The sequence below is a fragment of the Simochromis diagramma genome, unplaced genomic scaffold (assembly GCF_900408965.1).
Source record: "Simochromis diagramma unplaced genomic scaffold, fSimDia1.1 OVJJ01000302.1, whole genome shotgun sequence".
NCBI lineage: Eukaryota > Metazoa > Chordata > Actinopteri > Cichliformes > Cichlidae > Simochromis > Simochromis diagramma.
In genome coordinates, this window is record NW_024386792.1 from 13,371,008 (window position 1) to 13,395,974 (window position 24,967).

The following is a 24,967-nucleotide window of genomic DNA, read 5'->3' on the forward strand; positions in this document are numbered from 1 at the left end:
CCAACTCCTCCTCCTAGCCCCCCCGCTCCAGCAGGTCGCAGAGAAGTGGGTGGTCTTTATTGTTCAAGGGGAGAGTGTACGTTGTTCTGGATTAAACTCATTTGTCATTGCTGTCAATAAAAACCTGCATTATGTGGTTGTTTGCACTTTCATAGAGTGAAATTTGTTTTGATTTAGGGTTTTGTGAGCATATTTCCTAGGCACTGTTTCCCCACTTTTTCAGGTTACTGGGCTTTTTCAACAGTGTCTTCTTCATATCCCCTGCACTGGAGGATGTTTGCTTGAGAGGAGACTTTGTCAGAGTTGTACCTTGATAGAGTGGTGAGATTTCAGTCGAGTCCCAGATGGGTTTAGGTGGGGTGGAATTACATCAGTGATTGACTCTGAGCTTCTTCTTGTTTGCAATATAGTGGGTGGTTTACTGATGGGGTCAGGCAGGAGTCTCCATGAACTGATGTTTGCAAGCGACATTGTGAGACAGGGAGCAGTGATGTGTGCTCTGGAAGAAGATGTATAAAGTCAGTAGAAGGAAGACAGAATACTTGTGAATGAGTGGGAAAGTGTAACAACAGAGCTGCAGAAGATAAGTAGTGAAGGTGCTGTGTTATGTATCTGGTGCGTGCCATTCAAAACAACGGGCAATGCAGAGAGGTGAAGAAAATATGCAGGCAGGTTGGAGTGTGTGAAGACCAGTGTGAAGGGTGATTTGTGACAGAGGGATAGCATGAGGAGTGAATGTGAGACCTGCTATGGTTTGGTTTTCCGACACAAATTTGGCAAACAGTGTAATTTGTGAATATACATTTTAATGCAGTCCCCGAGTGAAAAAAGAATATGACCTAAAAGCCACGATCTATTTGAACTCTTGATATATTCATTCATTCATCAGTTAGTTTTGTTTTTTTATTTAGTCTCCTGCAGAGTAAAAGCAAGTGACATGGCTACTGACCAGTCTCACTTTTAACCACAGAGAGCAGCACTTGACAGTTTTTCTATTGTAAAAACCTTCCGGTGGATCAGCAGGACCGGCACACACAAATACAGGAGCCTGGATCAGCTCTGTGGTTTTAAACGGTTGCATCTCTGATCCTATGGGTCTTACCCAGAGGAAATGCACAATTCAGATGGAGCTGATGTGGGTGGGGGACTCGCCCAGCTCTAAATACGTTGAAGTCGGCACGTCCTCCCTGCTTCCCCTGATGAGATAAGCAAAACCTGAGTAGCCTTGCCGGTCAAATCCTAACAGTCCCACCTGTTATGACAGCTCCCCTCTAGATTGTGCCCTTCTTTAACATGGTCAATTTTAGGGGCCTGCAGTATTTAAGGGCTGGAGTAACCTGTAAAAGCTATTTGCACTAATAAGGATAAATACTCAGATTTTTACCTGCACTGCTATCAAAGTTTAAAAAGTTATATCCACCATTTGGACCCTATTACAGGATATTTTATTAAAGCAGTTTGGCAGGAAAAAAAGCTAAATGAATGCAAATAAAAACTAATAATAATCAGTTAATCACTTGGCTATGCTTATCCAATCACCTACTCTGAGCTAATGCTGATTTTGTTTTGATCGTTTGAAGGAGAAAGGCACATCCAGGCCTGAGATGCACTTTCTTTCTGTGTTCTGTGTTGACTGGGAATTCAAATGTTCTTGATTCATAATCCAACATGACAAAAAATGGTAGAGAAAAAGCCAAAAAACCATACAAAACCAATTTGCAGGTTCACTGGTTGGGTTGCAGTTGATCCCTCTGGCATCTCCGCTGGAATTTACGACTGTGGACACCTTAGGTCAATCTGCAGTACTGCCGGGTCACATTCAAACCTGTTTCATCTGCCCAAATCTGCCTGCAATGCTGTGCAATTAGCACTGACATGGCATCTAGATTTGAACAAGTCTAGGGGCAGCTCTGTTTGGAAAAAAAGAAAACACAACACTGGGGGGGTTTCCATTCAGTCGGAGTTTAGTAGTCACCGAGGGCTTGACTGATTGCAGGGGAGAGTGTAGCCGAGTGGTAAATTAATAATAATATTTTCCATTTCCGTTAAAAATATCCACTTTAAGGTTCAAAAAGGGGTCTTAAAATGTTGTTTTTGTTTCCATGTATGGTAAGACAAGAATGTTGTTGGATAATTTAATGTATTGCTTGTGCTATTTCTTGGTTATCTGCATGTTGTGTGCACTTGAGCTGTTATTTATAGGTTTGTGTAGTTGCATATTGTGGTCACTGGGGGGTGGGGGGCAGTGCTTAGGGCTGCAGTTTTCCAAAAACACTTAACAAGAAATGCATCTTGGGACTTCCTGTTTACCTTTCTTTTTGTTGTGGATGTGGAACGGGAATGTTGTGAAGGAGTTAAATTGTTGGTAAGGAATTGTTAAATATGCACAAACTCATTGAAACATCTGTTATAATTGTAGTGCAGTGGCACAACGTCAGTATTTTAACAAGATGATGTATTTCTTAAATGTATGATGCCAAGGACCTGTATGTGCAGCGTGGAGCGGCCATTTTCTCATGCAAGGGATAAGCTGCGAGATGTCTGTGTGCCTCAGTATTGCAAGTGAGCTGAGATTTTTGTGGAATGTAAGTATTTATAAAAATGTATGTAACACTTCCACATTTTTAAAGGAGCCTTGTGTTGATTAGTTCTTTGTATTTTGTTTGCACAGACAGGGCCACTGCCGTATTTTTGTGTTTTGTATTTCATTCATTTATTTTTATCCTCGTATTGTATTGGCGCCTTTGTTTAATCAGTTATTTCTGTTACTTTGCCACGTTACCTCTGTGCTGTCGCTGTTCAGTACAAGTCCCTATGGCCGTGTTTGACAAAGTAAGGTCAAAGGACATTTTTTACACTGATACTGTAAACTTTTGTGTGTCAGGTTTCCATACATCGGAAACAGCTGCCTGCCATCTGTAATTCTGTCCATCTTGAGAGAGAGTCCACACCTACATCAGATCCTTGGCTCACCTATAATGACGCACAGGTGCTGCACACAACTGGATCTGCAGCTTGTGAGGAACAGCAGCACTCATCCTACATGCTGTTTTACAAGAGAAAAGTAAGAAGAAAGCTTCTCATCCTGAAGTGAGAGAATGGCAAGCCCAGCTGCAGCCTAATCCAATCTCTCTTCTTTTCTTTTTGGTGCCCGACACCCTTCAGTTTCCTCATGGCATCCCTAAAAATAGCTGTAGAGTTGATGGAGATGAAGACAGCAGAGAGCAAGAACGGGTAAGAGCAGACAGAGTTAACAAAAACTTTTAAAGCCAGTGTGCTTCTGTTTTGAACCACATTTATTGATGACAATTTACATACAAAGCAGTGTGTATACTGTTATCAGATGTGGAGTCTCACTAACCACTTTAATAGCAACTTGTGTCCCAAATACTGTTTATTGTCTTGTTACAGATAGTGAAATAAAATGGGAAATGTTGTTTCATATTGTATACTCAGCTTGGTCAAAACAATAATTCGAGAACGAGGGGCAGGATTTTGAATTGATGCCATTGGTGCATCTACTAAATTCTTGGGTCAGTTTGAATATCAGTGACTTGACCTGAGTCAGGTCAAGTTTTCTGAAAATTGTGAATGCTACACTCTGTGACGCGAAGTAAGTCTCCTAGGTCTTTTAAAGTGTATATAGGTGCATCTACTAGGAAGCTGAAGGGTTGCACTGCGGCCATCTGTAGAGGTGTGGTCAACAAACCTGTCTCTGAACGCGACAAAACAAAAGAGATTGTTGACTTCAGGAGGCACACGTGATCACTGCCCACTTACATGTGGATCCTCTGTGGGGTCGTCAAGAGCCCCACAGTTTCTTGGTGTTCCACCTGTGGGAACCACTCCTGCTCCCTCAACACCAGCTCCATAACCACAAGCGGCCAGCGCGCATCTCTACTTATGCCAGAAGGCTGAGGAAAGCCATCTCCCCCCTCCCGTCCGACTGCGGTCTGGAGTGTGGGGCCTCCCTGCTGCTGCGGAGTCGGGGCGGTCTGCCTCCCCCCACCGCAGGGAAAAGGGTAACACCACCTGGGTCTGGGTGCAGTTCCCCCCCTCCAGGGGCAAGGGTACCTAGACCCGGGGCTTAGAGTACGCTTGGGGAGTGTGATCGTGTGTACAGCGTCTCTTTATGTCTGTCTCCACGTTGGTTGAGTGTGGAGTAAGTGTATATGAGAGCATGAGGGTGGGAATGGATGTTTGTATATGTGTGTGCCTGTATTTCTGTGTCTATATGTCAGGTTGGGTATCAGGTGCCACCTCTCTGGGGACATCTTAGGCCCTCCAAGGTATGGAGGCCTATCTCCCCCTACCACCACTTCCCCTGCCAGTGGCGGACTCCCTCAGACATCGGTGCGTTGGTGGTTCTTTGTGTCCGGGGGTGGGCGTCCAGGTACACACCGGCTCACTCCTTGGCGGCCGCTTATCGGGGCCTGGAGCCTGGGGCTCGCTCGGGCCACTTCGGAGGTGGGGTGCCCCTGGCCTCTCGGCCTGGGGCTCGGTCACTCAGGCACGGCTGGCTGCCGGCGGAGCTCACGGGCGCGTCACTGCAACTCCCCCTGGCTTCTGCTCCGCGGCTGCTGAGTGAGCCCTCATCTGGGACTCTCCTCAGCTCTTTCTGGGACAGTGGCGCGGCTGCCCCTCTGTTGGTCTTCCTTGGTCTCTTGTGTTCTGGGGGCCTCTGGATGTCTGGAGTTTTGATCTCCTCCATACCTGCTTCATGCCCTGGAGGACGGGGCTGTGGCCCCCCACACCCTCTAGCAGATCATTACATGAAGGAACCTTTTAAAAAAAACAAAAAACAAGCGCGTCCATGCTCACAGGTGTACACACGGGTGATCACACCCACAAACTACACCCTTTTTGGCTCCTACCTCAAAGCACACTGTGTTCTGTTGATCTTATGTGCTGCACAATAATGTTTAATATTTAGTATTTACTGTCATATTCCCATATATCATTGTGATGTTGTTTATTCTATTACTCTTGTTCTCTTCTGCTTGTTTTCTTTTTTCTTTCTCAGCAGGTGACCCAGGTGATTGATATATGCATTTTTTTTATTTTTTTTCTTCTTTTTTTTATTTTTCTGCTCATTCTGTTGGTTTTTGGTTTTTGCCCTTCTCCCCCGTCCCTCTTCTCAGCTGTTTCTCTTTCCCTCTTTCTTTCTCCCCTTCTTTCCCCCAGTCAAGTCTGTCCCGTATTCAGTAAGTGAAAATAAAATAAACAATAAAAGGTGAATCAAATGGACCATTATGGCAAGGCTGGGATGGTCAATTTGGTAAAGTAAATCCGTTGGGCATCTTTCTTTGCCTTTAGACAACAATTCTGATGGCAAAAGAGCCAAACGGGACAGGCAAAAAAAAATAAATAAATAAAAATAAATAAATAAATAAATAAATAAAGATCTTGCAGCATTTACTTAAACCAGTTATACTGTTTGTATGTGTGTGCGTGTGCGTGTTTGTGTGTGTGTGTGTTTCATTGAATATTTTTCATTGAATGTTTTTTTTATTATATACCTCAGATTACTGTTGTTATATTCCAGAGCACAGAGCACAAATTATGGAGAAGGTTTGGAATTAACAATAATAAAGCATACAAGCCAAGAAACAAACAAACAAACAAAACTACAACTGTTTCAAAACATGTCTGTTATTTCCATTCTAATAAATGACTGGGTGTGTAAAGCGCTTTGGGGTCCCTAGGGGGACTAGTAAAAGCGCTATACAAATACAGGCCATTTACCATTTACCAATAAACAGTCTAACCAGTTATCATCCAGTCTCATCTCCACTTTCAGAACTCTAATTACGTCTGTTATTTATATGCGACTGTTATCAAATCAGCATTAATAAACCATGTGAGATATCTGCATGTAGAAATATAAACCACTCATCCCCATCCCCACCCTCCCACCCATCTTCAGTGGTTTTTGGCCACAAGTGTGTTTCACATGTCCTCGCATGCACCCTCCAAGTTATAATACATAAACAAGAAACACTCACCACGTGTTCATTTGTGCTAAACTAACAGATGAATAATCAGGCTGCTGATGTTTATTATGGTGTCTGAGGTCTAGGTCCTCACAAGCAACAACCCAAACCGTATCCCTATGATATCACAATATGTATTTATGCTTTTTTCAAATGCCCTCTCAATTCTCGAATAATCAGGGAACAGAGGCAATGCAACACTATGAATGGTCACTTTGAGTGCATCATTGTGATTTATATCACTTCAAAAACAAAAATCAACCAAAAGCAGTGAAACAAAAGAAGAAAAAAAAACACCCCATCAACAGCTTCAAAAGAAACCCTCCAGAAGTGAATAATATTCAACTACATATCTAAACAAGCTCATAGGGGTTTTGTGTTGGCTGCTCTGGAGCTGCTGCTGGGCACCTGTTGGTCTTCATCATAACTTCATACACATAATCATTGGATCCTTGCAGGGAAGGTCTTGCTTTTCTTTCATGGCATTTCATTTTTCTCGCCTGTCAATAGTAAAATACCACTGTATCAGTTTTCTGTATAAATAGTATGATGGTTTAAGCAGATTTCAAAAAAGTACATCCAGTTAACTTCTAGAAAGTTTTCATTTTTGACAAATGATTTGACACATGGTAAAACAATAAAACAGTGCTCACAGTGGGTACAAAGCCAAGTGGAGTTCTTAAGAAGTGGAGTTTACAAAGGACAGGTGTGTTAGTGTATCATTAACGTTGGGTTTTGTAACAAAGAAAAATGATTTTCATCTTGAGCTAACAGAGCGAAAGACGTGAACAGTGTGATGCACTTTCCAAGGAGCTGCAGCCCTTTCACAGCTGCACTTCAAGATCCAAACAGATAATTCAGTGGTTTCTGATATAATCAGCAAGTCAGTGCAAGAGCGTTTACAGTGTTTACAGCAGTCATACTTGGTTGCGGTGAGGCTAATAAATGTGTACATTTACATGTCTGCAGACGCAAGATAACAACTGCTGCACACCATAGCTGCAGGGCTGGATTACATAACAGTACCTTACATAGAAAGCTTTAAGTAGAAAGAACTGAACTCACCTTCTGGATCATCAGTAGGATTAAGATTATGATGAACAGCAGGATGATGGTGGAAATACTGATGATTAACACCAGAGGTAGATGTCTCTCCTCTGCAGTGGACAAGAGCGCTTTTTGTCTGGAACATGGTTCTGTGTGAAATACAGGGAAACACAAGTGATGTCTTCATTCAGCTACATAAGAAGTTTACCATCCTGGTGCACTTCTTTAATTACACTGTTCTAACATTAAATTTGCAATGTAATACAGAATTCTCAAAAAAAAAAAACTCAAGAAGAGCTCATCTAAAAATAAAAGGAAGATTGCTCTTCTCTTTGTATATCATATAGGAAGAGGAAAAGTAATTAAAAGTAATTAAAATCTGTGTTGTCACTGTTTAAAAAAAACAATAGCCTTTTATATTACTTTTATTCAGCATTACTGTTGAGGGTGTCACCAAGCCCAAATGGCACATCAGTAATTGTGAATTATGGTCTATTGTGTTTTATATCTACTGTAAGTTGAGTTCAGCCCTACTGAAGACCACAACCATAAGAGATGTCACAATTGTAAAACTTAACATAAAATCGTTTTCTTTGTTATTGCTACTTCTTTCTTTTATAGCTTCATAAAGTGTGCAAGCTAATTTGTGGCAATGGAAGCATCTGTATGCAGTGCACCTCACTTGGCTGATAACAGCACTGGGAGTTAACAGACAGGCTGTTAGTTGAGAGAATCAAACTGACCTTTGGGATGCTCGGTAGTATTATGCTCACGATTACCACCAGGTAGATGTCTCTTCTCTGTGGTCGTCTGGAGCTCTCTGTTAGGTTTGTTTGTTATTTCTGTATGGAAAAAAATGTAAATACAAATTTAGAATAGCTTTAATTGTACTTTAACAGCAACAATTTTTTGATACAAAACCCTTCATAGTCAGGAAGGACAACAGAAAATTGGTATTTTTTTGTATATGTCACCTTGACAAGAAAAGTGGATTAGGTCACATCATTTACAAGCTGGAGTAATGAAACATATAGAAGACACATTAAACAGGAGCCCTGTGTTTGTATACGACCAAAGAAGTTGTGTAAAGTGTAAATTAAAACTGAATGTAATGATCTGCAAATCTCATAAACACAGAAAACATGTCAAATATTTAAATTGTGAAATTTTACTTTTTCATGAAAAATATTAAGTCATTTTTCATTTGATGGCAGCAGTTTGTCTCAAAATGATGGTGGAGGGCAAAAAAAGACTGTAAAATAAAGTAGTAGCAAAAACAAAGCCCTGCAGGAACACTTCACCTCTTGCTAATTAGGTTAATTGGCAGGAAGTCAGCGTTATAACAAAGTACAAAAAGAGCATTGCAGCGAGGCAGAGTTTCTAAGAAGTAAAGATGGGCAGAGGGCCATTAATTGGTAAAAATTATAATGTTCCTCAATGTAAAACCATTAAGACTGAATATCTCGTCATCTGTATTACATAATATCAAAAGATTCAGAGAATTAGTATTGGATGCCAGTGATCTTTGGGCCTTCAGGTGGTAGTTCAGTAAAAACAGGTATGATTTTACCTTGGAAATCATTGCATGGTTTCAGGAACACAGCCACAAATCACTGCCTGTGTTAGTTGACCATGCCATCCTCAAAAGGAGGTTAAAGCTTTATCATGCAAAGAAGCCATATGTGTATATGATCTAGAAACAGTGCCATCTTCTCTGGGCCAAAGTTAGTTTTAAATGAACAAAGTCGAAAACTGTTCGGTGGACAAAAAACCCGAAATTTGAAATACTTCTTGGAAAACTTGGACTCTTTCAGACTAAAGAAGAGAGGGACCATTAGTGAGGATGCATTAGTGCCTGTGGAACTGAAAGCCTGTACATTTGGCACCATCGATTTTGAAAGGTATATGCAGGTTTTAGAGCAACAAACAGTAGGTTCCAATCTGGACAACACGGTGCCGAGCTCTTCAGCCTGTATTCCAAACTTTCACCAACTGAAAACATTTGGTGCATCATAAAAAGAAAAACATGGCAAGGAAGACCCTGGACTGTTGAGCAGCTAGAGTGCTATTGGACAAAAATGGGACAACATTACTTTCCTAAAAGTCCAGCAACTGATCTGTTGTTTAAAAAAAGTAGGTATGCTGCACAGTACTAAATGTGACCCTGTCCTAATGTTTTGTAGATGTGTTGACCTAATTTTTTTCTTTAAATTGTATATATTTTCAGTTTAAATATTCTGTTATGAATAAAATGTGGGTTTATGAGATTTGCAAATCACTGTGTGCTGTTTTTAGTAACATTTTACAGTGAACTTTTTTTTTAAAATGAGGTTATATTTTACAGATTCAGAAGTGCAAAAGTATTAAACTGAAACAGTTGTTGCTGGTACAATAACTTTCTTAAATATATTTTTCAGCAACAGTGGTGTTTATAGAGTGCTATCCTGCCTAAATACTTCATAAAAATACTACATATTGGAGTTTAGGGTTATAAAAAGCTGACTTTCCTGGAGCCCAAATAACCACATCCATGTGTAATGTCACCACTGTGTAGGTAAATATAAACCAACTTCCTATACTGTTGCTACTTCGTAATGTAAAAATCACCTCCTGAATTTGTAACTGTGTACTGTACATTTACAGTACACTGTCTTTAGCCCCTCTAAAGTCTTTTAGTTACTGGACAAGATTTTGGAGTTAAATGGAAGAAAACACTCACCTCTTACAAAAACTGTGTAGACTTTGCACTCAACACTTTTGTCTACTGATTCTGTGTAGACACAAGTGTAGACACCAGAATCATCCACAGTCAGATTGGTCATGGTGATGCTGTGGTTCATGGGAGCGCCGTTTGACTCAATCCTGCCTTTGTATCTCGATCGCACAGCGACTTTGCTGTTTACATGGTTTCTATAGTAATACACCTCATTCTGTTCAGTAAACCTATGATACAGATACATCCCAGCATATCGACCATTGTTTTTGGGGCATTCTTCTGAGGAACACTTCAAAGTGATGCTCTCACCAGGCTCTGTGATGATTATAGTGCCTTCTGTTATAAAAGAGACAAAGTCTCTGATTAAAGACATGTCAAAGACACCTGCATTAACAGTGGCTGAATACCAGTTGTTCTGGAAGCACTTTAGACACATATCAAAATGTAATGTGACATTAATTTAAACCAGAAACAAATTAAGAAATGGTAAAAAAAAGTCCTCTCTCAGCTAGTGTTATTTCATGCAGACATAAACAAAATGAAAACCTGTGAATAGGAAAGTAAATGAACATACCTGAAGTGGAATAAGAAAAAATCAGTACTAGGGCCCAACACAGTCGCATCATCTCTGCAGCAGTGGCAGCATAAACTGCTTGTGCTTCTAATGCTCTCTCTCTATTTACACACACACAGATAAAAGAGACAGTGAGTAGTGTTTCCTGTATGTATGGTCTGGACTGATGATTAGCGCATCTTGTAGGATAAAATCACTGGTTTCAGTTTTAGATAGTGAAGTTGTGTTTAGCTTTTAAATCTTGATGCAAATGTGTTCATGAGAAAAAATACAGTACAAGTATGTCAATAAGTTCTTTAAAATGACTCAGATTTACCATTTAAAAGCAAAAAGCAGATTGCCATGCGCAATCTGACAATGAAGAATAGCAACAAAAACAAACAAAAAACTCATTTCTGTGCTTTACTAACAAAGACACAATGTTTGTTTTTTTAAAAATTACATTTTTTTAAAGCATATAACCTAGTTTAACTCAATATTTTGTAAATAATGTAGATGTAAATCAAATCACCTTTTACAAAAGTTGACAACAGACAATAGCAGTAGATTTTCAACTGGTCTCACGGTTCACATTCCTGCTCATCATCAGAGTATCATAAGTATTAAGGAATATATAACATAAGATGAAGAAATACTGTTAAGGTCAAGGTGCCTCAACCAGATGATCCACTATGAGTCTCTGATTGTTGGACTTAGACCTACACAAAAGCCAATTTTGGCTTCTGATAAATGAAGGCTGGGATGTATTAAAGAAGCATAGTTAATATGTAATGATTGGGAAGTATGGACAGTTATTTCATTCAGTTATTTTTTGGCTATATTACATAAATGTTTGGAGATGTTTCCCTTCCACACTGCAACATTTGGGAAGTGAAATGTTCACTTTAAGCAAGTCCTAATGTCTGTAAAACTTCTTTATTATTTTGGGGATTTCAGAACCATCTGTAACATCTGTGTGTTGCCATATTGTAGTTACTTTACGCAGGTACTCTCGGACACCTCGACAATAATGACACAGCAGCTTTTTTTCAGCCACCACATTTAGGAATCAATATAGTGGGGCATCTGCCTCCATCTCACCCATCCTCCACTGTCACATCGCCCTTCTGCATGTCCTCCATCACAACAACCATGAAGGTTCTGTGTGTTCTTCCTTGCTTTAAAGCTGGTGTGCTCCAAATGGCAGCAAAACTATGACTTTGTGGAAAGGCTTAGGCTACTACTGTTGTTCCATGTGCATTAATGTGGAAAACTCTGATGCTTTGGGGATACTCCCAGAGATCTTGGGTCCGTATCCAAAGTTCTTGAGCTGCAGGGATTTATGACTTTCAGAAGAAATAATCTTAATTGAGAGCAGCCTAAGCTCACATCCAGTTGTATACAAACAAAAGCCATGTGCTGCTCAAACCCAGTCTGCCACAATACGCTAAGCAACAACTCAGGTTACTTCCTTCTTAGACAGGTGTGTAGCTTGGTACGGCTGTGGCTGCTCTGTGGTCTCTGTGTCTCAAAATTTCAGCCTGCTAAGTAAAAAGGAATGGCTGATTAGAAGATATGCAGCAGCTGTACCATTCAGCTCAACCTGGCACTGCTCTCTGAAATGCTCTGCCCCACCTCTGCTTCTGCAGCTAAGCTAAAACCACAGTGTACACCTACAACATTTTGTGTGGTAGTGGGATGTGGATGTCTTGTCAAAAGACAAAACAGCAAATGTTCTTCTCACAGTCACAATCAGAGAAATAAAAGTTTTCCAGGTGTGTGAAAGCACACCAGTGGTTATGTGGGTGCACAAACTGCAATAAAGCTTTTATTTTTAATATTTCCCTGATGTCATTTAAGATGTGTGACATTATTGTATGCAACACACACAGCAAAATGTATCGTGCCTACTGCATGTTACAGGCTAGGAGGATGCACAGTCATGCACATTAACCAGCTATGTGGTAACTAAGAGTTCTGTAAAAAAAAAGAAAAAAAAGAAAAAGGGAAGTTAAATTTGATTTCAAATAATATTTGTTTGTTCTTCCTTCATCAGACAGTCTGTCGTTAACGAGCTAACTGCGCTAACGCACTAGTTCCCACCAATTGAGCATTGCGTGGCACATCCGACATACTGTTTTACTTTTGTCCATGACGCGCTTACCACCAGGGTCATACTTCACATGAAAACCAAAATAGTTCCAAACGGCAGATCTGAATGAGGGTGGAGGCGGTTCAATTTCGGGTAGCGTTGAGGCAGTTGCCATGTTCCAATGAGCTTAGCTTCTGTCTTGCTAGCTTGTGCTGCGACAGTGCAGCCTATAGCGGAGTAGTTGAACGCAGATCCACTGAGCGCTCGACACAGACAGCATCGTCAGAAGAAAAGTTGATAAAATAAATAAAAAATGTGTATTGTTCGATACATATGCATACCAAACCGAAAGCACTGTATCGAACGGTTCAATATCGATACGAGTATTGTTGCACCCCTAATATAATATATTAGCACAGGTATCAATAAAGGACTACCGTATTAAACACTTTTACTAACCGCAGGAAGACAGACATTGGTGTTTAGGCGGGCGATGCTGGGACCCACGCGGGACAGCAGCTCCTCAAACTGGGCAAGGGAAAGACGGTGGTACCGCTGAAAGCGGCCATCATCCATACGCAGCTCCTGGAGCAAGTGGTGAAACTCACCAAACTGCTCACGCTTCTAGAGGACCAGATGGACCCAGGTACGGCGAGGACGTCCTTTACGCCGCTGCTCTGCTCTCCACAGTAAATAGAGAAGGAGACTCTCTCTTCAAACGCTAGATTGACAGCTGCCATCTTGCAAACATACCGTCTGGCACTACTTCCTCCCACATTTCCGCTTCACACGCGTGAAAATTGCATATTTTGAAGCGCGACCAATTCGCGTTGGTCCCGCGTCGAGGTGCAAATGTGCACGCGACCAGCTAGGGGCGTCTGGCGCTTTTTGGTCGCGTCTAACGCATTCGGTGTGAACGCACCGTAAGACGTAAGTTAAAGGTTAAGAGAAGTAAAGACGAAAATACGAAAGAAGGTCAGACATGAGCAGAGCTGCTCCAACAGACACCGTTAAGGCCTCAAATTGTTTCAGAAGAAGCATTCTGTCGTTTGCTTGTTTGATCGTGCTTTTAAACACATCAAAATGCACAGTGGGATTATAATACAAGTAAAAACTGTGACACGCATTGGTACCCAATAAACAGTCACTTAGCAGCAAGGTGAATCTGTGATCAATTAGTATGGTCTGCAATTCTTCTTCTTCTTTGATTTGGTGAAAGGAGTTGAAAGTAATTGGATGAGGGTGCCATGGGAGGTGCCCTGCATAATTTCAACAAAACACCGTTTTAAACGCTGTCACACCTGATCAATCTTTTAACAGCGTTTTCTGCCGAAAGACATAAAAAGCGCCGTTCCAAGACGGATAAAACTGCGTTTTTTCCACCACTCAGAAGGAGCGTTCAAGGCGCCAGTTGCTGGAGTGAAATACAGCATTCTGTCGGGGCAAACGCCGTTTTTAATAGCGTTTTGAATTATTAAATAGCATTTTCTATGCCCTTTCTTAACCAAACGAGTTAGAAAATTGCCGAATATTGGCTTAGATGGCTTGCCACAGTTTCTGCAGAGCGACGTAAAAAGCGGCGTTCAAAGACAGGTAAAAACGGTGTTTTTTCCGCCACTCAGTAGGGGCGTTCAAGACGCTAGTATCTGGCATAAAATACCAGATTCTGTTGGGGCAAATGCCGTTTTCTATGGTGTTTTTTTTAAAAGCTGGATCCTACTTAAACTGAACATGCATCTATAGATGAGAATTTGTGTGATTGTAAAAAATATATTTATACAACTTACAATTTTTTTCCGTTAAGTTCTAGTTACAGATACAAAACAAAAAACTATGTAAAATTCTGCACTAAAGTTCCCTGGCTGTGTGTCAGTTTTATCTTACAAGTATGAATGTTGACCAAATTTTTCGTCCTTTCAGCTGATTGGTCAATGTCATGTCAATCACAAATTTAACAATCCAATCAGGGAACAGGTGAGTTTGGCTGTTGGAGGGGTGCCTTGCTGAGCTTGTAACTCGTGAAGTCACCTTTTGATACACTGCCAAGGTGAGTAAGGTCACATCTGAATTGATCGACTGACCTGGTCGCGCATCAAACGACAGAGTTTTTTAAGACAACTCTTGAGCAATTATTTTCTCCCATCTTCTGTTTGTGTTTGACACTCATTCTTATTTTCTACCTTGTTTGTTTGTTTTTTTCTTTTCTGCCAGAGTTCTGATCTTGCATCTGAAGAGGTTTGGCTTTACACAAACCCTACCTACAAGCTTCAGAAGGTGTATGCCCCTGTTAGGCTGCAGGGGGACTTGGTGGTGTCATCCAAACAGGTAAAAACAGACTGCAGAACATCTCAGAGAATCAGCTTAATTATGGCACCGATGTGAGACTAACACTCTTTGGATTTGTTCCTTCTCAGGGTGGCTGTTACAGTCTTGTCAGCATCATCAGTCATTATGGAGGCACAGAATCAGGTAAAACAACAGACTTGTGACAAACAGAAAATGAAAACTTGCTACTTTTCAATGAAGGACTCACACACAAAAGCTTTTGATATTCTAAGAAGCACTAAGTCAAAATCACTGTTTGCTTGAATCAGTTGACTTCCAGAAGTTGGATTCATTTGTCTTAATGTGATTTCAGGACACTACATCTGTAATTCTGTCCATCCTGAGGAGAGTCAGCACTCTACATCAGATTGCTGGCTCACCTATAATGACGCACAGGTGCTCCACACAGCTAGATCTGCAGTTTGTGAGGAACAGCAGCACTCGGCCTACATCCTGTTTTACAAGAGAAACGTAAGAAGACACAGCATCTCATCCTGAAGTGAGAAAATTTTTAAATGTGCTATTTCCTTGTTAACCAGTTTTGTCTTCATTCTGAGTTCTAAAACAGGATACGGAAGGAAGTTAAGGTCATCATCATGCTGAGAAGGAACAACACTCGTCCCAGTCCACCATCGCTGACTGGAGGACAAATATTAGTAAGTATTGCCCTTAGGAGGAAGGGTCCTCCCAGAGAGCCTGGTCCTCCCAAGATTTCTTCCTCCAGGAGGGAGTTTTTTCTTGCCACCGTCGCCCCACATTCACTGGTCTCATCAGCAGAGACATTTTCAACTTCCTAAGACCTGAGCTCTTTCATGGCATGGTTTTTCTCTGACGTGCCTTGCTTGTCTTTTGAGAGGGAACGCCCTGTGGGTTGATCACTGTGATTGACTCCTATACACTCTCATTCAAAACTCTGGTAATCTATCATTGCAGTAAGATATTTGAGATTTGAAGTTAAATAGGTGGAAAACTGTTGAGAAAGTTGAACTCACAAGTTTCTGTCAAACAGAATCTGTTCCAGCTGTTTGAAACTGCGTAAGACAATTAGTGTCTCAGTGAGATGGCTTTTTTGGTCAAGGAAAACAGAGTAGTGTAGACGTAGCCTAAGAAGTGTAAAATAATCACTGAAAACAAAAAAACAGCTCAACAGCAGTGAAACAAAGGCTACCTACACACGTACACGGGTATTTTTGAAAACACAGCTTTTTCTATGCATTTGCACCTTTCGTCCACATGTAAACTGCGTTTTCAATCACTGAAAACTGAGATTTTTAAGAACTCCTGCCACGGTGGAGATTTTCGAAAACTCAGTTTTTGCGTATGGATAAATTTAATTTTTTTTAATTAAAATGTATGCAGTAGCTGCTCTACCAGGTATAATAATTAAGTTTAAAATCCAGGCATCCGTGAAAACAGAACTTATCTAATTTAATGTAGTTAAAAGTTAGCATACAGTTAGCTTACTAGTTTCCAGTTAAACATATACCATGTTCTGCCTGAGGGATTTCTGAAAAAATTAAAACATACAGCTCTGCTATCACTTGTGAAATAAATGAAGACAGAAAACTTGTCAGTTTGCCCCCTCCCCCTCCTTTAATATTGACAGTTATAGCACAAACAGCACTACTATATGGTACTATTCAAGGTACTCATTCATGCTAGTTATTTTATGTCTCCATCAGACTCTCCCACATAGGCTATATAATATTTCTTTGACACAGACTTGACAGGTTGATACTGCAGATGATTGAAAAAAATGTATAACATTTTATTAATATCTAAAATATAAATTATATTTTCAAAAATATATAAATACTTTTGTATTATTAAATGTTATATTCTAAAGGGTCTTTTATGATATACATATCTGAACATTATTCTTATCAGCATTTGTGATAGATCCTTTTATCATGGGTACTGTTTGATCATGCTGGATACAAGGCCTTGTCCAATGAAAGACTGCAAACAGCCGAAATTACCTTTTTTTTCTTCCAAAAAAATCACGTTAGTCTGCCTGCTATTTCCTTTAAAATTGAAAAATTTTAAAACATATATAAATTGCAAAAACATAAACTTAAAAAAAGAAAGATGAACAATTTTGAATTATTTGGGTTTTTTGTGTAAACATATAATGTTCAAAGTTCACAAAAATAAATGTGAAAATAAATGTTAAAATGTGACTTTTAAGATTTTTAAATAAAATGAAACATGTAAAAACCAAACAACAAGAGTTTATTATATGAATCTCTATATAAGATAGAAAAATATCCTAATATGGTTAACATATGAATAAAATAATAGTTTTACAGCCAACACTAAAAGATAAGCACCCACACCATGACTGGGATGATAATTACTAATGTTAAAAAAAAGTGGTTTTATTTATATATGTTTACATATAAATATATGCGGTGGCCCCTAGAGACAAAACACGTACAAACTCCAAAACACGTAAAAACTCCAAAACACGTACAAACTTCGAAGCATGTAAAAACTCAGAAGCACATAAAAACTCAAAACAGTACAAAACACAACAGAAGTGCTCCAGGATGCTAGGCGCAGTGTTGAGCTTTTGTTACCTAGTGGCTACACAACCCAGCAAGTACCAACGACCGGATTTGGTGTGTGGTAGTAACAGGTAAATGAACTTTTTTTTTTTTTTAATTATTTGAATATATATGAGTGCTTGTGTATAAATACACAAACAATACACATATGCTTTCAATTGTGTAATTTAAGTGATCCAGGTAGCTCTGCTTTGGAAGTTCAGTTAACGCTAGAATTGTGTTTTGGAGTTTGTACGTGCTTTTTGGAGTTTGTACGTGTTTTGTCTCTAGGGGCCACTGCATATATTTATATGTAAACATATATAAATAAAACCACTTTTTTTTAAACATTAGTAATTCCTTTTGTGCATAATTTTATATCATTGTTAATAATAAATAAATTAAAGCAACAAAACAATCTGAAGAGCCGGTTCGGAGCCGAAAAAGCCGGCTCTTTTTAGTGAGCCGAGCCGAAAGAGCTGTACGTGTTTTGGAATTTTTACGTGTTTTGGAGTTTGTACGTGTTTTTACGTGTTTTGGAGTTCGTACGGGCTTCACGGTTTGTACGTGCTTCAGAGTTCGGACGTGTTTTGAAGTTTGTACGTGCTTTGTCTCTAGGGGCCACCGTAAATATACTTTTATTTATTCACTCCACATAAAATGTAATAAAGAAATCATATAATACAAAACTATTCACGTTTCAACTTTTAACTATTTAAATTAAAACTATTTAAACCCCACGGCTCGCGTCGTTCACGTCAAAGATCCGGCTCTAAGAGGCAGCTCTAAGAGCCATTTCGTTCGCAACTGACACATCACTAATACAATCTTTACTCATTTATTGTTGTAGGAACCGACCTGAGTGAGCGTGTGGACAACAGGTATGGGAAACCCTTCAAAAGCGGACAGAGCAGTTGGGGAGCCAAGGCAATAGAAAAATATAAAAGATTTGTTTTATGTAAATAATTTCAGAAAAAGACAAAAACAGTTAAAACACGCCTTCCAGGGAGAACATAAAGTTAAAAGCATAAAAACAATACAGCCAGAAAGTCCAATGGCCTCAGCCACAAAATTAAAATCCGTCCTCGCCTGTCCTTTCTGCCTGTCTGGTGCCAACTAAAGGAGAGAGGAGCAGTGGCAGTCACTATTCTTTTATTTCACCGGAGTTTCTTCTTAAAACGAAATTGATCAGGATTTACCCCGGATGGGCATTGCTCTTAACTCTGCCTGCTGCTTTGCTGTGTTTTTTAACATGCGCATTAGTGATCAGGAGGGGGGGCGGTGAAAGGAGAGGCAAGTCAAGAAATATTTACAATAAAAGCATAGCACAACTTGGAGGCTTCACACTAACGCAGGCTAGCAGAAGATCTGGCAAGGACTCATTGAGAGCGCTGATCTTTTATGCAGGTAGTCCAAATTGCAAACAGGTGCAGACCGTTAAGGCTTTAGGGGAAAAATACATCTACTCACCCAGACCATGACATTGTTAACCAATTAGTAAACATTAATTTTAAATCCACTTTAATCCTGAATGATAAGACTTCATCAATCATCATATCACAACACTTTGCTCTGAGACTGTGAGGTAGAGCCCTCAGCTACCAGGCCCCTTTGCTATAAAGTCAGTTCCCCGTTTGAATTCACAAAACAGACCTCTCTACTTTTAAGATAATGCTGGAAATTTTTGTTTTTTGTTATAAAGATCATAGTTCGGGCTGGATCAGTTGACCCTGAATTGACTGTAAGTTAATTATCTCTTAGACAAGTTTGAAAATGTATCTCTGTAGACTCACCAGAGGGTTACAGTTCCTGGTGCCATTGATACTACTACACTACTACTAGCCACCACTTTGTGGGTGGGAATTCTGGAAGTACTCAAATATCTGAATCCATTAGTTTAACCCTTGTAATGTCTTCCAAATTACCATACTCTTTTTGTAATATGTAAAAGTTAAGATGGCATGTTAGTTTTAAAGCACTTTTTTTTTTTTTTTTTTTTCAAATCAATGGGTTGATTTTTGCAGATGTATGGATTGCATTTTTGGCCCATTTTTGATGTTTTGAGATCAGTCTTACAAGGGCAGAATTTGCACCCCCTTGGGTGATGGGCCAGTAGGGACAGCTGATTGAGGAAGAACTGCTGCAGAGGTAGAGCTGGAGCAGAAGTGCTGGTTCTCCATAACCAGTCTGCCAGCTGCTGGTGTCAAACTTTATTATAACAAATCATAGTGCAATTACACAGCAGGTTTGTCAGTGTATACTTGCATATTCCATGCATAACTATACCTGGCATCGCATGCTGCCCATATTTTTATTCCATATTTCCCTGGTTTGCTTGGGATGTGCTGTTTGAATGGACAGCGACAATGGACAGCTGTTTGAATGACACTAGGTGCTCATCCACAGTCACATCAGTGACTGAATTGTACATCATTGGCAGAAGAGACACCTACTTATCCCATACATCTCGTATGGGAGCAACATTGCCTTGTGCATGACAATCTTCTCTTGTGTCTTTATCATTGAATCAAATCACTCTTTAGATTTTATGAAACATCTTGAGTGTCATGCTAGCACGGAAAATTGTCCTACCAGACTCAGCATGCCATAAATTAGCCGTAGCTTCTTTACTGGAGTGGTACACACCAGCGAAAATCTGCATACCCACATATGCCTGCAGGTCGATTCAATCCATCTTTCTCCACTTGTTGCCATACACATGTCGCCCCTCCTTGTTTGTCATGTTCAGCACCACCTCTTCAATAAACTTGGGCAAAAGTGGAATTTATGTCATCAATACGAGACCTTGCATATGCGGTTGGACCATGGTGGCTTTTGTCTCTCTTTATTGTCAACTTGCGTAATCTGTCGCTGGGAGGAACTAAAGACCAGATCAATTTTTCATCCTTTGACTGGATATTTATATATTTGACTGGATATATTCTTCTGTCTCAGCTGGGTCCTCTTCCACATATTCTTCCTCTTCATCAGAAGTGTAGCACAAATGGTACCTTAAAAAGCAGGTACCAAGCAAGGATGATCTGTCATATATGCATCACAGTGTTTACAATACAGTCTTTGTGTAGTTGTAGTTGTTTGTAGTTATGATCTGTTTGTTAATCAGCATTTCGACTGATGGATTCAATGAGACGAGTCAATCCAGAAGGGGTCATGATGCGAAGGTTATCTATTCAGACTGCAAGCCGTCGTCAGTACATTTCTTTTTATATTTCTGCCTTGTCAGAAGGAGATTTGTTGTCCATGGTGGGATAGATGGTTCTTCTAGGTTAATTGTCTACCTTAAAGCTGCCACCAACAACAAAGCTACAACAGTTTTTGATGTTTTTTTTGTCAGCAATCAGACTATATGTCATACCATCACGAGTCCGGTAAGAGGCATTTAACAAATACAGTATGCCAAAAAATTCTGCATCGGACAGTAGTTATATTCAGATTGTTACTCTCACTGACTCAGATCAAAACTTTTCTACTTTTTTTCGAGGTCAGACAAGGGGTGGGCATTTCATGATGCAGACAATGGGGGAGAACAGGAACTCTCACATTACAGTCAGAAGTGTTCACAGCCAGCGGTAAGGACAAGTAAATTGATGGCCTGTCTTACATTGTTTCAAACATGCACTTGTAATAAAACAAATGGTTTATGAGCATAATTGACTGGTTGCACAGCACATTAATACTACACTAATAATTGACTCTTTATTGAGACTTTGTTTGCTAAAGTGCAGCAGTGAGTGTGGAGTGAAAAACAAGGACATATGAAAACAGTGGGGCAGATAAAGTTTGGGTGACAGGGTTAGGTTTCTCTTAAAACTAAAACTTTGACTACTATAGAGCTGATGATGAACAGCAGGAAGAGAATATCGCGCATTATATCAGTACACCGTCTGTGTTTTCTTTTTAAAAAGAAGTGAGATAACATTAAGTAACATGGACAGGGTAAGTCTTGCATGGGTGTTTAATTTTGTGGTGATAAATGTGTCTTCCAGGGGTCAACAAAAACACACACATTACTAGGGCTGGGCCATATTATACCGTTCACGGTAATACCGGTATAATGTTAGGTAACGATAGGAAAATGAAATATCGCGATAGAATATGAGTAAAACGCGCATGCGCAGTGCCTTTGTTTTCATACGCACATGGCCGTTTGTTGAGTGAAACAGATGAACCACAATTGGTTTGTAAAAATGGTGCAACTTCAGTGATGTGGAACTGGTTTGGTGTTTGTCCATCAGATACACGACAAAGCACTTTTTTTTTTTTTTTTCTTTTTTGCCTGTCCCGTTTGGCTCTTTTGCCATCAGAATTATTGTCTAAAGGCAAAGAAAGATGCCCAACGGATTTACTTTACCAAACTGACCATCCCAGCCTTGCCATAATGGTCCATTTGATTCACTTTTTATTGTTTATTTTATTTTCACTTGCTGAATACGGGACAGACTTGACTGGAGGAAAGAAGGGGAGCACATTTTTTTGCAGAACATGCAAGCGGCCGTCGTTATTGTCGTATTTGTCGGACTAAGATGCTCTTAAATCTGGGAGAAATCTGGGTCCTAAACTCCGTATGCTTCAGGTCAAACGAACACTGCAGCATCACTGAGAGTTAAAAACTGTCTAAATTCTTTCATCTTTAATAAAACGGTCAGCATTGCTGCTTTACCAGGTGTAACTATGAAGTTTAACTTCCAGGCATCCATGAAAACAAAATTTATTACATTTAACGGAGTTAGCAGGAAGCTAGCGGAAGTTAGCTCGCTAGCTTCGCTAGTTACCTAGCTCTGCTATCACGTCCAACATAAATGAAGATGGGAAACTAAACAGCACGTTTGTAGGGTTACTGAGGTTGGGCTAGCTGGTATATAATGATGTGCTACGTGATCGCTAGTGACACAGCTATGTTAGCATAACATAAACAGTGAAGCTGGAGGACGAACACTAACATTTTTCCACTTATAAAAGTTAACGTGAAGGTTCCTCATGGTTAGAGACAAATGCAATCGCATGGCAGGATGCTGTAAACGGACCAAACTTCAGTCAGGAGAACAACTGAGATAATCCATCCACAATACAAGGTTAGTCATTAATATACTGCAACAACATGGGAATAGAGCAGCTGCCAGAGAATTCAACATTAATGAATCAATGGTACAGAAGTGGAGGAAGCAAGAAGAATGAGTTTAATAAAGTTTGACTTATCTGACTGCTTTGTTTCGCTTAATGTGCCTTATAATCCCGTGCACCTTATGGTCCGAAAAATACGTACTGCACACTGCAGTTTAATGTTGCAAAGCACCTCTTTTTAACTTCAGTGGATATTATACATGGTTATGCTCAGGATGTGTCAGCACATTTCTACTGGAAATGCCTTTTGGTTAAACTTTCAGCAAGGAATTTGCATTTGCACTGTTAAATTTTTATAAAGCTTTAATGTACATAAAAACCAGCTTCTTGTTTAAATGAAAATAAATGGAAGGTTGTCTTTTTGCGCTAGTAATGTTGTGGAGTTGTATTTTGTCTCGCATCAATTATATCGTCAGTTATATTGTTATCGCAAATTTTCAAATATATATCGTGATGAATATTTTTGGCCATATCGCCCTGCTCTACACATTACACCAGAAACCACACAGCTAGACAGAGGACAGGGGGGCTAAAATGTAAGGATTTCACCACCTATCCAGTGAGCTTTGAGTGAGACTTACCTATTCATTACAGGTCCTGTGAAATTAGGATCAAACTGCACTGGTTGCCAAGATAAAGGCAAACATTCATCATTAAACAACAGCTTCCTTATTTGTGAAAAGATGATCAAGGACACACAGTTTCTTACGCATTTTTGAACTGCTGATTTCTCTGTGTATATAACAGTGCAACAATGGAGAAGGTGCTGTTATGAATAACAGGCCCTTTTGTATAAAGACATATTTTGACCATTGTCGTCTTTTAACCTGCTTATACTGGAGGTTTCCCATATGGAAAAGAAATAGAAAAACTTATAAAAGACTTGCATCAGATGTGGCCTACTTCATATAGTGAATCATATCAGGCTTATATGATTTACTCATGAAAGTGGCCACTTTCATTTATTGTTTTAGTAAGTATCCAGAACATACAAGTTTCATTTATATAATTTTTCTGTTTTCACTCTTGTATGCTTTTCATACAAGTTTCACACAAGACGGATACAAACTTTATAAAGTTTACATATATTTTTTCCATATGGGTTATTTAGCCAGTTCCTGAAATATTTCTTACAGTGATATTTGTTTAACTTTAAAAGCAGGGGCCCTATTTTTAAAGTTAATGAATTACTTGTAAGTGAATAAGGAAAACTTTCACAGACTTGTATTCATATTTTATGGGCTGATTGTTCATAGATGTGCTGCAGTATAATTACCAGTGGCGGCTGGCCCATAGGGGGCGCTCGGGCTCCGCCCCCCCAAATGTGGAGGAGTAAAAATATATATTTTTAAAAAATTCATCAATGATAGTTTTACTATGTGTGTGCCCATATACAGCCAGGCGTATTTTAACATTTTCACCAGCTGACTCATTAAAGTTCAACCAACAAACGGTGTTTTTCTTCTTCTGGGGCGCTCGTCAAAGCGCCCTTGATATGCAGCGAAATAGCCTATCATTAAATGGTTGCCAGGGGAAAATAATAAATATTTGACCTATCAGCGTCGCTGAATTAAATGGTTTGGGGGCGCTTAAAATTGCGCCCCTGCAGAAAACGCGCGAAGATTTGCTGTTCTAGAATTTTACCTCAGTCAGTAGCCTAAGTGAGCTATAAGGTCAGAGAGAGACGATGGCAGCGGTATTGTTAACGGTTGAGGCACAGCCTCCCCCAAATTCGGTTAGATCGCTTCTAACCTACCCTTTTGCCAGAAGGACAATGGCAGAAAAACTGCAAGTTAAAGAGTTGGGACCTGACAAGCCCGAAATTCAACTAACCCAGGCAACGAAGGAGAAGTCAAAAGCATACAACAGGACTTTTTGTCGGAGTTGGTTCCAGCGCAAGTCGTGGCTGACAGGCTGTGCATATTGATTTATATGATGCAGCCGGCTTTATATTGTTGCTTGATTACACCACACAACATTGGATTGATGTAGCCTAAGTAATGAGTAAGTGGACACATTCATTTTTGCTTAAAGGCTACTGGATGCTAATTTCTTTCGCTTTCTACCTGTAACTTATGTAGCTAGAGGAAAGCTTTCTGTTGTGTGTTGCCATCTAGTGGGCATGAGGTATCACTGTATGAGTTAATCACCTAGCAACAAATTAAAATTGTGTTGTTTGATGTACTCATTAAATGGGTCATTTTAGTCGATATCATAAAAATTGCCCCCCCTGAGATTTTTTTCAGGAGCCGCCACTGATAATTACTATGACAGAAATTCCAGTGGCTACAATAAAACACGGTTGTTTTATTCGAACACCAATTTGCAAAATAATGAAAAAGGAATAAGAAGTTTATTCTCCCCCAAAACAACATGGCAGCAGGATTTTGCAAAGTTTTATGTGAACAAATCACGAGAGTTCTGGGACAGTGTCCCTTGGACAGACACGACCAAAGTGGAGATGTTTGGCCTCAAAGATGCTGCAATACTGAAGGACTGATATGAAACAATGTTAACTGATCAGGCCATGCTCAGCTGACACTGTGGTTAATT

The 24,967-nt window shown here is 39.8% G+C and overlaps 1 protein-coding gene and 1 long non-coding RNA gene across 3 annotated transcripts in view; one reads left to right on the plus strand and one right to left on the minus strand.

Annotated features, from left to right (window-relative positions):
* LOC120729162 overlaps window positions 1-24,967 on the minus strand; it is a 103,137-nt gene that overhangs the window by 29,668 nt on the left and 48,502 nt on the right. Inside the window, exons 1-5 of one of the 2 annotated variants that reach the window (XM_040024666.1) lie at window positions 10,331-12,476; window positions 9,760-10,092; window positions 7,784-7,882; window positions 7,059-7,189; window positions 5,379-6,493 (exon numbers count right to left, since the gene is read on the minus strand). In XM_040024666.1, the coding sequence (XP_039880600.1) occupies window positions 6,347-6,493; window positions 7,059-7,189; window positions 7,784-7,882; window positions 9,760-10,092; window positions 10,331-10,382 (762 nt within the window). In that variant the 5' untranslated portion in view covers window positions 10,383-12,476 and the 3' untranslated portion in view covers window positions 5,379-6,346. Of the gene's footprint in view, window positions 1-5,378; window positions 6,494-7,058; window positions 7,190-7,783; window positions 7,883-9,759; window positions 10,093-10,330; window positions 12,477-24,967 lie in introns of those variants that run through there. The other variant, XM_040024665.1, reaches the window with a different exon arrangement.
* On the plus strand, window positions 14,458-21,050 carry LOC120729164. The gene is made up of 3 exons (XR_005694857.1): window positions 14,458-14,870; window positions 15,040-15,382; window positions 18,123-21,050. It is a non-coding gene; the product is annotated as an uncharacterized LOC120729164 (long non-coding RNA).